The sequence below is a fragment of the Microtus ochrogaster genome, chromosome 1, assembly GCF_000317375.1.
Source record: "Microtus ochrogaster isolate Prairie Vole_2 chromosome 1, MicOch1.0, whole genome shotgun sequence".
Lineage (NCBI taxonomy): Eukaryota > Metazoa > Chordata > Mammalia > Rodentia > Cricetidae > Microtus > Microtus ochrogaster.
In genome coordinates this window covers 101,385,539-101,399,542 of record NC_022009.1, presented here as the reverse complement: position 1 = coordinate 101,399,542, position 14,004 = coordinate 101,385,539, and the positions used below count along the sequence as shown (strand labels likewise).

Genomic DNA, 14,004 nt, shown 5'->3' with positions numbered 1-14,004 from the left:
TAGACCAGGCTGGCCTCGAACTCACAGAGATCCGCCTGTGTTTTTTAGTTTTTAAGAGATTTACTTTTATTTCAATTTATATACATGAAACTAGTTATCAAAAGTATACCAATGAACTTGGTATATTTCTGCACAAGAATACAAATACACATGCACACACAGCCCCTCAAAACGTTCAGTGAGAAGTAAAAGAGTAGTTACTCCTGAAATAAGTAAACCCTGTTACCTGAAGGTTTCTGTTGGTGAGGGATCCATCAAGTGTTGTTGCCAGCTCTATTGCTCGCTTCTGACTAGAAGAATCTAAATAATATACCATTTTGGCAGCTAAATGTAAGAAAAAAAAATGAGGTGTCTTAGTTTAGGGACCTTGAACAGAGTCTCAGCATCTACTCATTCAGATATAAAATAGAAGGTATGCTCAAGCAGCTACATGTTATAGCCATGTGAGACACTGTTATTATAACAATACCCTGAGAGGGTTGAATTGTCTAAATTAGGACAAAGGATTTTTTTATTATTTATTTATTATTTATACAGTGTTCTGTCTGCATGCCAGAAGAAGGCATCAGATCAAATTACAGATGGTTGTGAGCCACCATATGGTTGCTGGGAATTGAACTCAGGACCTCTGGAAGAGCAGCTAGTGCTCTTAACCTCTGAGCCACCTCTCCAGCCCATAGGAGAAAGGATTAAGGTATGTAAGAGATCCACGGATGTTAGTAAACTATGCATAATCAAAACATGGAGCAATGCAAATACTCGTGGTGTAATGAGATTATGAATCATTTTCCAACTAAAATAAATAGCGAAGGGAAATGGTTCAATAATTTCATGTGGGAAAGACAGCGAGAAAAATGGCAATGAGACGAAAAGCATGAGACAAAGCTTGCATTCAGCTTTCCACAACAGTATACAAAGCTCTAGGACTTAGCCAGGTTTACTTTGTTTTGTCTGAGGCAGACATCACTGCATAGCTCTGGCCTAGAACTTGCTAGGCAGACTAGGCAGGCCATGAATACACAGAGATCCATTTGCCTCTATCTCCAGTGTACTGTGAATTAATAGAATGTGTCAACAGTTGTAAAAGCACACTAATAAAACCCAGACTTTGGTTCATGGTGACTGATTCTTCTTGATTCAAACTTTCTGAAATATAAGGTGGTTTTCACATGTTTAGCTTACCGAGCCCGATAAGTACATTAGCATAAAAAAATCAAAATCACATTAAGTGAACTTTATAATCACAATAATGGAAACATGAGAAGAGTACAAGCTCTGCCTACACAGTATTGTAATAAGACACTTAAATTCACTTTGGGGTGGATGGGTACTCAAGATAAAACCCATTTAATTCAGTTGTACTTCTGGGTGGCACATGCCTTTAGTCCCAGCACTTGGAGGCAGAAGCAGGCAGATCTCTGTGAATTAGAGGCCAGCCTTGTCTACATAGTGAATTCCAGGCCAGGCAGGTATAAACAGTGAAACCTTACCCTTACCCACAAAATCAGTTGTACTTATGTTGGTTGTGAACTAGTAGAAAACAATGCATCTTGTTTTACTCTAACAATTCTGTTTCACAAAATATAGTGAACATTCCCATTTTGAGCAAAATACAAACCCTACCTTAACAGTGACTCATTACAGCACTGAAGTTGTTCAGGAAGGCTACAAGAAGGATACTAGACGGAACAAATGCAGTGATTACCTGATAATCTATGTGGCAATGAATCAGAATTCCTTTTCAGAAAAGTTTCATTAAAATTCTTTGGATTTGTTGCTCCAAAAAGACGATTCATTTCTTGCTTTAATACTGTTCTAACCGTTTCAGGTAAGTCTTTACTTTCACACACTGTTGGATGAATTAAAAAGACAGATACTCTGATAAAGCTTATAATAGTTCGTTGTCCTCTACACTCAAGGAGCCTTTACTAGTTAAAGGAAAATGAAATATGACCAACTTCACTGACTTTTATCTTCAAGAACTGTGGGAAGAGCTATTCACTATAAAATAATCTTGAAAGAGGGTGAAAAGTAGTCTAGAAGATACCTTAAGGAAAAGCTACTGTGTGTCAAAACTGTATATAATTGGCAGTAAATAAATTATACTTATTATTTCACTATACATCTGAAAACAGTAGATTTTCTCAGTAAAAAACTCTGCTGGTCAATTTAAACGTTTACTACAGCTAAACATTTATGTAACCAACATATATCCCATATCCTTGACATGTGCAATATATGCTGACCTTAAAAATGATTTTGAGCTTATGCTTAGAATATTTTTATTTTTATTATTTGCTTTTACTTATGTATGTGTATACCATGTGTATTTGATTTAGGCAATGAAGGCCAAAAAAAAAAAAAAAAAAAAAAATCGCACTGGGTGGCCCAGAGCTGGAGTTAAGAGGTATTAGTCTAATGTGGGTCCTGCAAATTAAATCCAAGTCCTCTGGACCAGCAGCAAAATCTGAGCCAGTGAGTCATCCTCCAGCCCCACACTCATTACTAGTCAAATTTGTGCAGTATGGGAATAAAAACTTACCAGAATTAAAGAGGCGGATCATGCATTCATGAAGCCAGGGATGACTAGAATCAATAGCAAATGCCCGTTTTACTGATTGTAGCATCAAAAGAAACTTTTCTATTGAAAAAAAAAAGATAATATGTTGATAATTTGATAAAGTAAGCTGTCTTTCCTGGAAGGGCCAAGGATCTTAGAAACACAAAAAGTGAATTTAGAGTCAATAACATCCTTTGAAGCAAACACTTTCCTTCTAATTGTCTACAAGTCAGTTATGTTCATATATGCCATTCTTCAAGTGATTCCACAAAACAGAACTTATACGACAGTCTGTGATATAGGAACTAGTATCATATAAACTGAGAAACAAAATTTCAAACCATTTCAGTTCTAGCTTCCTTTTATTAAAACAAAAACATGTTCCATTACTTAGAAAAACTCTTTATCTCTTTTCCTGTGTTCTGTGGCACAAAGTTCCCTTTCCACCTGACTATTCCAATCCAGCTCTGACTCCTCTGCCACCTCTGGATGCATCTACCCAGTCTATGTTTTCTAATTGTGCTACACTATCCCTATTCCCATCTGCTTACCTTTCCCAAGTCTCAGCGGTGCCTCCACCTGTTAAACAGAAACTTACACTGAGTCTTCTTGATCGTGTCACCTCTTTGTGGAGACTTCCTTAAATTTGGTATCATGCTTCAAAGTATAAAACCTTAAGTTCTTCTCAAACAATTCCTTTCCCATGGCCCCCAAACTCATATAACACTAAAATTCCTGCCATGCTCTTTATTATTATCTACTAGATACCACTGCTAGATGTTGAGGCCCCCTTTTGAGAGTAGAACACAGCCAAGAAGCCAACTAACAGAGCCCTTCAGTGCCCCTTTAAACAGGGAAACTATTGTATTTGGGGACTCCACCTAGAAACATTTTTGTTTTTTATTTACAGTTTAGAAACTAGGATCTCACTATGTTTTGGCTGGCCTAGAACTCATGAGCCTCCTGCTGAGATTACATGAGCAGTTGCTACACTGGACTAAGAACTGTATTGACTGAATGATTTTGAATGTGCTTGTGAAGGTCAGAGAATTGTAGGAGTCAGTTTTCTCCTTTTTCTAAATAACTGGGTTCTGGGGTAGGAACTCAACTGTCCAGCCTGGGGGTACCTGATCCTGGCCCTGTAAGATTATTATTATTTTTTTTAAATTTATTATGTATACAGAGCTCTGCCTTCATGTATCCCTGCAGGCCAGAAGAGGGCATCAAATCTCATTACAGATGGTTGTGAGCCACCATGTGGTTGCTGGGAATTGAACTCAGGATCTTTGGAAGAGCAGCCAGAGCTCTTAACCACTGAGCCATCTCTCCAGGCCCTGTAAGATTAATTTTTAAAAAGAACTAGGTTAGCCAAGTATGGTGTACACCCTTAAGTCCAGCACTCAAGAAGCAAAGGAGTCATGACCGCTATGAGTTTCAAGCCAGCCCTGGCTCATAGTGAAACCATATCTATCCCCATCTAAAAATAGGGTGTTAGCGGTCAAAAATGTAAAAATTATTGATTAACAAAACTTATTTTCAAAGTTTTAACTGTGAAAAATAAATATAATTAAGATAAATTTTAAAAACTTAAAAAAGTTCCAGCCAGGATAAACATAGGGATGTGTCTCAAAAAACAAATAAACAATCAATTAATACTAAGTTTTGCATCCCATTTCAAAATAAAAGTTACATTACAGTCTCTGTATTGTCCATGCGGGTCTTGAACTAATGGGCCACAACTCTCCTCCCTCAACTCCCAGAAGCTGGGACTATCTCATCCTAGCTTCATGAGTCCTAGTCTGATCTTACTAATAAACAGCTTCTTTTCACTTCAATTCATACTACCGTAATAAACTTTTCCAATGATCTGAATTACATAAATTCTTAACTATGAAATCGTGTGTGTCTGTGTGTTTGTGTGTACACATTAACATTCAAACTGTGAAAGACAAGGCCATTCTCCTGGCCCCTCCAAAAATTCTGACACTAACACTGTTGACACTTTCTAGTGTTTTTAGTGGATAATCTTTCCTTCAGAATCATGAACTATCCATTAAGACAGAGTTCAGAGATTAGTTTCCATTTATAACATCAATTAATTCTTTAAGGCTTATTATTTATTATGTATACAACATTCTGCCTCCATGTATGCCCGCATGCCAGAAGAGGGCGCCAGATCTCATTACAGATGGTTGTGAACCACTGGGAATTGAACTCAGGCTGGAGGAGCAGCCAGTGCTCTTAACCACTGAGCCATCTCTCCAGCCCTACGACATCAATTCTTGACAGCTAAAAATTATCTGATATTTAACTGTGTTACCCACTATTCTAAGCTTTACATTTATATTAAGTATTTTTATGTACAAATTTCTAAATTCTTTCCTCAAATTATACATGAGGTAATTACTAGCTCTAACTTAAAGCTAGGTGTACATCTGCTGTTGGGCTCTGGGTTCTCTAAGAGGACAAATACATTACTCTATTTCCTCACAAACTTCTGTGCGTAGCATGCATTTCTATGAGCAATCTACATTGGCAATTGCAACAGTGGTGGGTGACACTAACCCTAAGAAATGTCGTGATCAGTTGTAGAAGGGCCACTGTACCCTAATACCCTACCTTTCCTAAAGTAAATCTCAAAGGCAAAAAGATGAGTTTCTATCTTGTTCTTCACCAAATTCTTCAGCGGTGTTAAGAACTTAATAGCTTCTTCCAATGGAGTTTCAACCTAACAAAATAAAAGACATTATACAAAAAGAAGTAAGATTCTGGAAATATATAAACTTAATTTAAACTCCTGTTTTCTTTTTCCAAAAGTAAAAAAAAATAGAAAAAAAGCACTTACCAGTTACCCAGATATACACTGTCAAATCTTAACCTCCTATAAGCTATACAAAAGCAATTTTCAACTTTAGAACTTTAATTATTTTTTAAAATTTTTATTATTTTTATGTATATTGGTGTTGTCTGCATGTGTGCCTGTGCATCACATGTGTGCAATGACCTTAGAGGCCAGAAAAGTCTGAGATGCCCTGATACTGGAGTTAAGACTGCTGTATGCCATGAAATGGATATCAGTCCTCTAGAAGGGCAGTTTTAAAATGACTGACTAGGTGCTGGAGAGATGGCTCAGTAATTAGAGCACTTGTTCTAGCAGAGGACTCAGGATTGGATCCCAGCACTCACATGGGTGATGTGGGATATTCTTCTGTGTATGTGTTGCTTTTATTGACAAATGAATAAAGCTGCTTTGGCCTATGGCAGGGCAGAATACAGTCAAACTGGAAGAAGAAAGAGAAGGCAGAGTCAAGCAAATGTCATGTACCTGCCAAAGGAGAAAGATGTAGCCAGAACCTTTCCAAGTAAGCCACAACCTCGTGGTAATACACAGATAAATAGAAATGGGTTAATTTAAGATATAAGAGCTAACTAGGAATATGACTAAGCTATTGGTCAAGCAATGCTGTAATTTATATAATTTCTGTTTGATTATTCAGGGCATGAGCAGCCAAGAAACCTAAGAGCAGCCTCCACCTATACATGGGAGCTTAGAATCATGTGCTAAACTCCAGATCTAGGGAATCCAACATTCTTTTCTTACCTCTGCTGGCACCAGGCACGCCTGTGGTGCATAGACATACACACAAGAAAAATACTCATACACATAAAATAAAATAAATCTAAAAGAAATGATTTACTCCTGTAGAAGAAAACCACGGTTTGATGGTCCTTGGAAAGTATAAAGAGAAACATGAGCAGTACATGAAGAACTCACGAATACAGATTACCACCTCATACTAAGTAGTTTAAACTTTTTGGTTGCTGTGCTGGGAGACAGAAAGATATACTCCTATACAGTATGTCTATATTTGAATTATATGACTATAATTCAAAGCAATTTATAAATTTGAAGATTGTATGCTAGGTATGATGGCTCATGCCTGTAACCCTAGCACTTGAGTTTAGGAAGGAGGATTGCCACAAGCTTGAGATAGCCTGGGTGGGAGTGAGCCCCTGCTCAAAAAATAAAGGAGCTTTCACCGAAACTTCAGATTGGTCAGGCAGTGGTGGCACATGCCTTTAATCCCAGCACTCGGGAGGTAGAGGAAGGCTGATCTCTGTGAGTTTCAGGCCAATCTGGTCTACCGGAGCTAGTTCCAGGACAGGCTCCAAAGCTACAGAGAAACCCTGTCTCAAAAAGACCAAACTTCAGATTTAGCCTTAGCTGACTGAGTACCAAACTTATTAACTAAACCCACACCATTTTCCATTTCTCGAAGGGTAGGATTACTGATGATTTAATGTTTTTTTCTATGTTATCTTGAGTTGATTAACACTAATTTCTGATACACACACACACGGCACTTTAGGCTATTTACCCAGATTTGGCAGCAATTTCTAAAATAGCCTTCAAGTTACAACTAATAATCATGGCTTGATGTAATCTGACCTTGCCACTACCAGATACAAGGGAATGCTACTGTATAAGGGCATCTTTGAGAAGATAGGGGGTCTTATGTTCCTAGCAGGTAATAATACTATGAAGTGAGGAACAATCTGTGAGAACAGTTCCTTTTACTATGTCTCTCTCAACAAGGCATATACAAACACTTGGTTCTGAAACTCTACAACCCTAGTTCTAATAATCATGAGCCCACATTGTGACATTGGGCACAAAAAAACAACACTGCAGTCAAGACTCAGGAAACCTTCCAAAGGTGGCCTGGCATAGCAGTTCTGTTTTGCAGAGAGCTCAGAAACCACTGTTCTCTCCCAGTAGTTACAAATTGTAAAAACATTCAATATTCCCATATGAGAGCCAAACTATACTGCTCTTTCTTATACCACTACTGCTATGTCTAAGAGAAGGTACTGACTACTTGTCCTATATAATTCTAAATGTATTCTCCAACTCTCCCTTTCATACACTAATTATCTTACATAAGGCAGCAAAAAAAAAATTCAGATTTCAAATGATTAGTGATACTAAAACATGCTTATTCTATCCACTTAACACAACGAGTTACACAATTATTACCCCTACAGACTAGGATTCCTATGATCAAAAGATAGGTTACTAATCAAAATAACTCAAGTGATTTTTAAGTAGGTAGATTTGGGCTCAATGATTAAAACCCACATATCAGAGTCTGGTTTTTAAAAAATAAAAACTTTAAAACAATTTTTTTCAGATAGGGTCTTTGTTAAGTAGCTAGGAGAGCCTGACTTTCTACAAATTGTCCTCTAACCTCTACAAGCACAGCCACACACACACATATGTACATACATATCTGCCAAAAGCCTGCCGTGAATCACTCACTCACTTGTGCTAAGCACGACAATAAAATACCTTGGCTAGTTTCTCTGGGATAAGTTCTTCTTTGGGGCCTCCAATTTCCTCGTCGTCATCATCCTTTTTCTTTTTCTGATTTCTCTGCTGCTTTTCTTTCTCTGCATTTTTTTTCTCTTCTTCTATCTGAGCTTTCTTTTGAGCTCTTCTTTGTTTATTACGTAGTTTCTTTAACTCTTTGTCAGACATGTTTGCTGTAGGAAATAATGTTAATAGAATTATAAACATATTAACCAAGTAAGTCATTGCAACTACCGTGGACACTTTCAAAATGTTATGTGATGGGTGTGGGTATGTGGTGGTTTAAATAAGAATGGCACCCACAGGCACATACAATTGAATGCGTAGTCATCGGAGTGGCACATCTGAGAAGGATTAGAAGGTAAGGCCATATTGCAAGGGTGGGGGGATTTTTTGAGGTTTCAAATCCCCATGTCAGGACTAGCACCCCTCCTCCCTCCCTCTTCCTTTCTCTCTCTCCCCTCTCCTCTCTCTCTCCTCTCTCCTCTCTCCTCCCTCTCTCTCTCTCTCTCTCTCTCTCTCTCTCTCTCTCTGTTTGCTTCCCAAGAATCAGGATATAGCTCTCAACTACTCCACTACCAGGCCTGCCATGCCTACAAACATACTCCCCACCATGATGGTAATAAACTGAAATTGGAACTAAGCTCCCTTAAATGTTTCTTTTATAATACTTATCTTGGTCAGTGTCTTTTTACTGGGGAGTAATGTCCCGCTGACCTGAAACCAGAGAGAAAGCAAGAAACCTCTCCTAGCCATGAAACCCCACTGAGCCATACCTGGCCTAGCTCTGCAGTTAGCATCCAGCCTTTAATCCATCCTTTGTGTTACAGATACCTTTTTTTTTTTTTTTTTTGATTTTTCGAGACAGGATTTCTCCGTAGCTTTTTGGTTCCTGTCCTGGAACTAGCTCTTGTAGCCCAGGCTGGCCTCGAACTCACAGAGATCCACCTGCCTCTGCCTCCCGAGTGCTGGAATTAAAGGCGTGCGCCACCACCGCCCGGCTACAGATACCCTTTGCTGCCCTATGGGAATCTTGTCTGAGAGTTTCCCAAGGATACAAAGCTAATGCAAAACTTGGTTAAGAGGAAATTCATAAAATTGTGGCTCCTTTGAATCAAGTATTTGCACATGGCATTGTATTTTTGGAAGCTTCATTCACTTTGTTTTGAGATATGGCAATCTACTAGCTAAAGCGTAAACACAGGGAAAAATAAAAAAGCGAAAGAGCTAGAAAAGGTGCTTCAGTTAGTTCATAGAGCCCCCTGCAGAAGCAGACTCAAGTGTCTGAGTCTTCATTTCACACACCTGCCTGAACCCACACACCAGCGCCATGTAACTCACGACATTTCACAGCAATGAAACAATGACTAAGTCAGGATATATTGTCTGTTATGTGTACTGTGTGTGCAACTGGTGCCCTTAGGTCAGAAGAGAACATTGTAGCACCTAAAACAGGAGTGGGCATAGGAAGCAAATCTCTTTTGCAGGAGTAGCAAGTGTTCTTAACTGCTGAGCTATCTCACCAGGCTCTAATTTTTACCCCACAAGACTTTAGTTATTTAACTATTTAAAGTATATGTATGTGGAGAGGATTGGGTACATATAAAACAATAACCTATAAAGGCCAAAAGACGGTATCAGACCCCTGGAGCCAGAGATATGGGCAACTGTGCTGGGAACCAAACTTGAATCCTCTCCAATAACAGCACATCATCTTAACCATTAACCACTCCCTGCTCCTAACTGGTTTTTATTTATTGTAAGCCAACTTTATTTTGTGTATAGTAATACTGTTTACACATTAAAAAAACACTCTAATAAAATGTTCTAACATAATTTTTTCCGTTTTTGTTTAGTTGTTCTTGGTTTTTTTTTTTTTTTTTTTTTTTTTTTTTTTTTTTTGAGCAGAACATAGTGGCACCTTCCTGTAATTCTAGCACCTGGACAGTAGAAGAAGCAAGCAATCTTTATAAATTCAAGACTAGCCTGGTCTAGACAGTGAGTCAGGCTAGCAAGGGCTTTAGAGTAAGACCCCCATGTAAAGAAAAGATAGGAAAATAGGAAGGAAGAGGTGGAAAGAGAAAAAAGAAGCCTTGAGGAAGGGCAGGCTAAAGTGAAGAAAGTAGGAAACATCAATAGTGAAACAAAACATATCAAATAAACTAAGAGACCCAGCTAATCAAAGCACTGAGTGTAACATCTGCTTCTTGTTGTAATAAAAAGGCAAGAGAAAGAATCTAAAGTAGCAGGGAGCTGAAAAAAAAGCAAACATGGACATTAAAATCCAGAACGCAGAGACCATTCAGTGAAGAAAACAACAAAAAGGAGATGCTAAAGTGGTAAAGGTGTATGTGGACTCTAGTAACAAAATACTCAAACTCAAGAGATTCACCTGCCTGTCTCCCAAGTGCTGGGATTAAAGGTGTGTGCCACCACTCACTATCCAACTAGACTCATATTTTTACTAGCAGAAGACAGTGAAATCATTCCTTTGCAAATAAATGCTATTATGTTTATGTTGTTTTTTTTTCCTTTTCTCCAAACAGTCTCCCTTTGCAGCCTATTTAATGAGATCCAGGATAGCCAGGAATACTGAGTGAGATCCTATCTCAAAAGTAAAAATCAATAAAAGATCATGTTGATATGTGTAGACCTTGTTATGCCCAGATCCGTGAAGTCTCCCCAAAACCAACAAGGACACCAAGTCCCGTATGTAAAAGCGAAGAGCCTTTATTTTATACAAGTTTGCAAACTCGGTCTCTCTGTGTCACCCAAGAAAACCCTGTCTCGAAAAGACAAAACAATCTTTTTTTCTTCTTTCTTAATGACAAGTTTTCATTCTATAGCCCAGACTGACCTTGAACTCATCAAACTTTCTTGGATTACAGGTGTGAACCATTTTTCCTGAGAAATTTTTCTAGTTTAATTCTAAGCTGTATTTTAATGTTCAAAAAAAGTATATCAGGCAGGCTTATCTCTGTGAGTTCAAGACCAGCCTGGTCTACAGAGCTAGTTTCAGGACAGGCTCCAAAGCCACAGAGAAACCCTGTCTCGAAAAACAAAAAAACAAAACAAAAAAAAAAAACAAAAACAAAAACAAAAAAGTATATCTTTTACTGGGTCAATTACAAATTACTACTAAAGAAGCAAGTGAGGTAGCTCAATGGGTAAGGGCACTTGCTGCCAAGTCTTACAGCCTACGTTAGATTCTTGGAACTCACATGGTGGAAAGACAGAACTGATCCTCGCACAAATGCATGCATCAAATAAATGTAACTAGATTTTCTTTTTAAAGGAGTACCAAGTTATACTAAAGAGTCAACACTAATGGAGCTTACACACTAATTATATGGCTAGGAATTATGGTATTAAGTTAGCTGAGTAAATACGATATTAAATGTGAAACTTAGGTAATTCAACCTCATTAGATAAATATTTAATTAAAATTAAGCCCCTGGCTGGGAAAGTAACTCAGTAATAGAATACTTAGTAAGGAAAAAGCACTGGATTGGATCCTTAGTAGCCCCTGGAACAAACCTCTTGAATCAAAACCAAACACCAAATGTCTCATTTATTTTGGAAACATAAAGTGGTATTTTCCTTAGACAAATTTACAAAATACCCATCATTTTTTAGTCTTGGATAACAACCTCACACCAAGATATACAATAAAATCGATGGGGGTGGGGGAAACTACATTATTCACGAACATAAGTACCTACAAACACAAGGAGCAATAATGATAAATCTTTCAATGTTATACCTGTATCAGCCTCGTGCTCTTTATTCTCATCTGTAAGAGGGTTGTCATGAAGCTTCAAATAGATCTCAATAGCAATTCTTGCTGCTTTGAAGTAAAATGGATGCTGCCGAAGTACATCTTCTAGTTTTAATAAGTCCACATATGATCTAAGGGTAATCTTCCTCATACAGTATGTATGAAAATCAAACTGGTCATCGGTGATTTCTATAAAATGCTAACAAAATTATCTTTTTTATTATCATACTGGAGTATAACATTGTCTAAGTAAACAATAAAAGCAAAACCTTGGAATTACTTATTTCAATAGAATTAAAAATTAATAAAAATAAAAAAATAGTCATTTGATATAGTTTGCATATAAAAACATATACGTGGCAGGGGTTGGAGAAATAATACAGTGGTTAAGAATACTAGCTGCTCTTGCAGAGTACCCAGGTTCAATTCCCAACAGGCATATGGTGGCTCAAAATTGTCTTTAAACCCAGTTCCAGAGGCTCCAACTCCCTCACACAGGCATATATGCAGACCAAACACCAATGAACATAAAATGAAAAATAAATAAGAAAATCATTTTTAAAAATACAGTTGGCTCCCACCTAGTAAAGAACATACAAGAGGAACTGAATAATTTAATGAAAGGGGATAATAATGCTTCGACTATGTTCTTTCTTCCTTAATTATATTCAAGTAAAACTATTCTGACAAACTGCCCACTAACTAGTATATATGATGATGCTAGTTGGCACATATATTATAGTGGTTTTATTTAGAAAACTTATGGCAGGGATTACAGCACATAGTATTAGTAATTTGCTGAGGCTCTAAATCTGAACTCTATCTATGTAGCTTGCAGCTTGTATGTAAATAAAAAATCAAGTAGCCAATAAGTCAAGAAATCAGCAAACTCATACTTCAACCAAGCACTAATAGTCTACATTTGGCATTATAAATGTAAACTTAATAATAGAACCTATATTTATCTATAAAACCACACACACAAACAGTAGCCATAGGAATGAATCTAGAGTGAAGTAACAGAAAAGTGATTTTTATTTTGGGATGGTGTTCAGACAGGGTCTTATGTAGCCCAGGCTGACCTCAAACACACATTGATAGTAGGCCTTGAACTCCAGATATTCCTGTCTCTCTCTACCTCCCAAGTGCTGGGATTATAGTACACATTACCACACCTGGGTTGAAAAACAGTAATTTTGTAAGAAAATTATTAGCTGCACTGCATACAGACGCAAAAGGGGAAAAGTTTTAAAGATCAAATCTTTATCAAGGGTAGATGGTATAAACTAAAAACACAATGAACAGGACTGGGAAATCAATGAGTTTTTATGTATTAGGGAATAAGCAGAAGCAATTCAAACATTCAAACTGCATTAAAACCATCATCATGACACAAGTTTCCTAAACATTTTGGAAAGGATTCTTAAATAAAAGATAATACAAAGGATGGCTAGAAACACAGTGCATAATATTTTCATTTTTGAAACCTGAAATATGGTATTGGTCATTCTAAAATCACAAGCTGTGAATTATAAATGTGTGTGTGGGGGGGGGGTATATGAAAGGCTTCAAGACCTAACCAAACAAAAGGAGAGGTTCACATATGTAAAATACTTACTCTCTCAATTTCATGACATTTCTTAAGTGCTTCACCAAACTTGTTCATTGCTTTGTATGCCTGGGCACACTCTGTCTGGAACCACATGCACTGCATTTCATTCAGGTTCTCTACTGCTGATGTTCCTTCCTGATGAAAATCACATAGTGATTCCAGACAATCCCCACCAAATACATCACGTTATCATAATATTTAAAAAGGAATAATGGCCAGCTGATCAAATTTCTGAAATAATTTTCTCAGTCAGGGTTTCTCTGTGTAACAGTCCTGGCTTTACTAGAACTCACTCTGTAGACCAGGCTGGCCCCAAATTCAGAGATCTGCCTGCCTCTGCCTCCTGAGTGCCAAGATTAAAGGTGTGTGCCACTACCACGTGGCTTAAGTTCTCTTTCTATGCATTAGAGATAATAATTTTGCAAGTGACTCCTCAAAAGGTTTATAATAACTGTCTGTCAGGGATAAACATAATAACATTATACAGCACATAACTAATAAAAATATTAGCCCCCCTCCCCAACAGCCCCTAAGACATTCTCAACATTAATCATTACAAGCCAGTTTTTTTGTTTGGTTTGGTTTTTCAAGACATGGCTTCACTTTGTAACCCTGGCTGTCCTGAACCTCACTCTGCAGACCAGTCTGGCCTCAAACTCAGGAGATCATCTGCCTCAGCCTCC

At 37.6% G+C, this 14,004-nt stretch overlaps 1 protein-coding gene across 1 annotated transcript in view; it reads right to left on the bottom strand.

Annotated features, from left to right (window-relative positions):
- Window positions 1-14,004, bottom strand: part of Naa15 (N(alpha)-acetyltransferase 15, NatA auxiliary subunit) — a 70,682-nt gene that overhangs the window by 6,415 nt on the left and 50,263 nt on the right. Inside the window, exons 13-19 of the mRNA XM_005343956.2 lie at window positions 13,328-13,456; window positions 11,695-11,908; window positions 7,911-8,104; window positions 5,180-5,288; window positions 2,543-2,641; window positions 1,706-1,849; window positions 227-324 (exon numbers count right to left, since the gene is read on the bottom strand). Coding sequence (XP_005344013.1) covers window positions 227-324; window positions 1,706-1,849; window positions 2,543-2,641; window positions 5,180-5,288; window positions 7,911-8,104; window positions 11,695-11,908; window positions 13,328-13,456 — 987 coding nt within the window. The remainder of the gene's footprint in view (window positions 1-226; window positions 325-1,705; window positions 1,850-2,542; window positions 2,642-5,179; window positions 5,289-7,910; window positions 8,105-11,694; window positions 11,909-13,327; window positions 13,457-14,004) is intronic.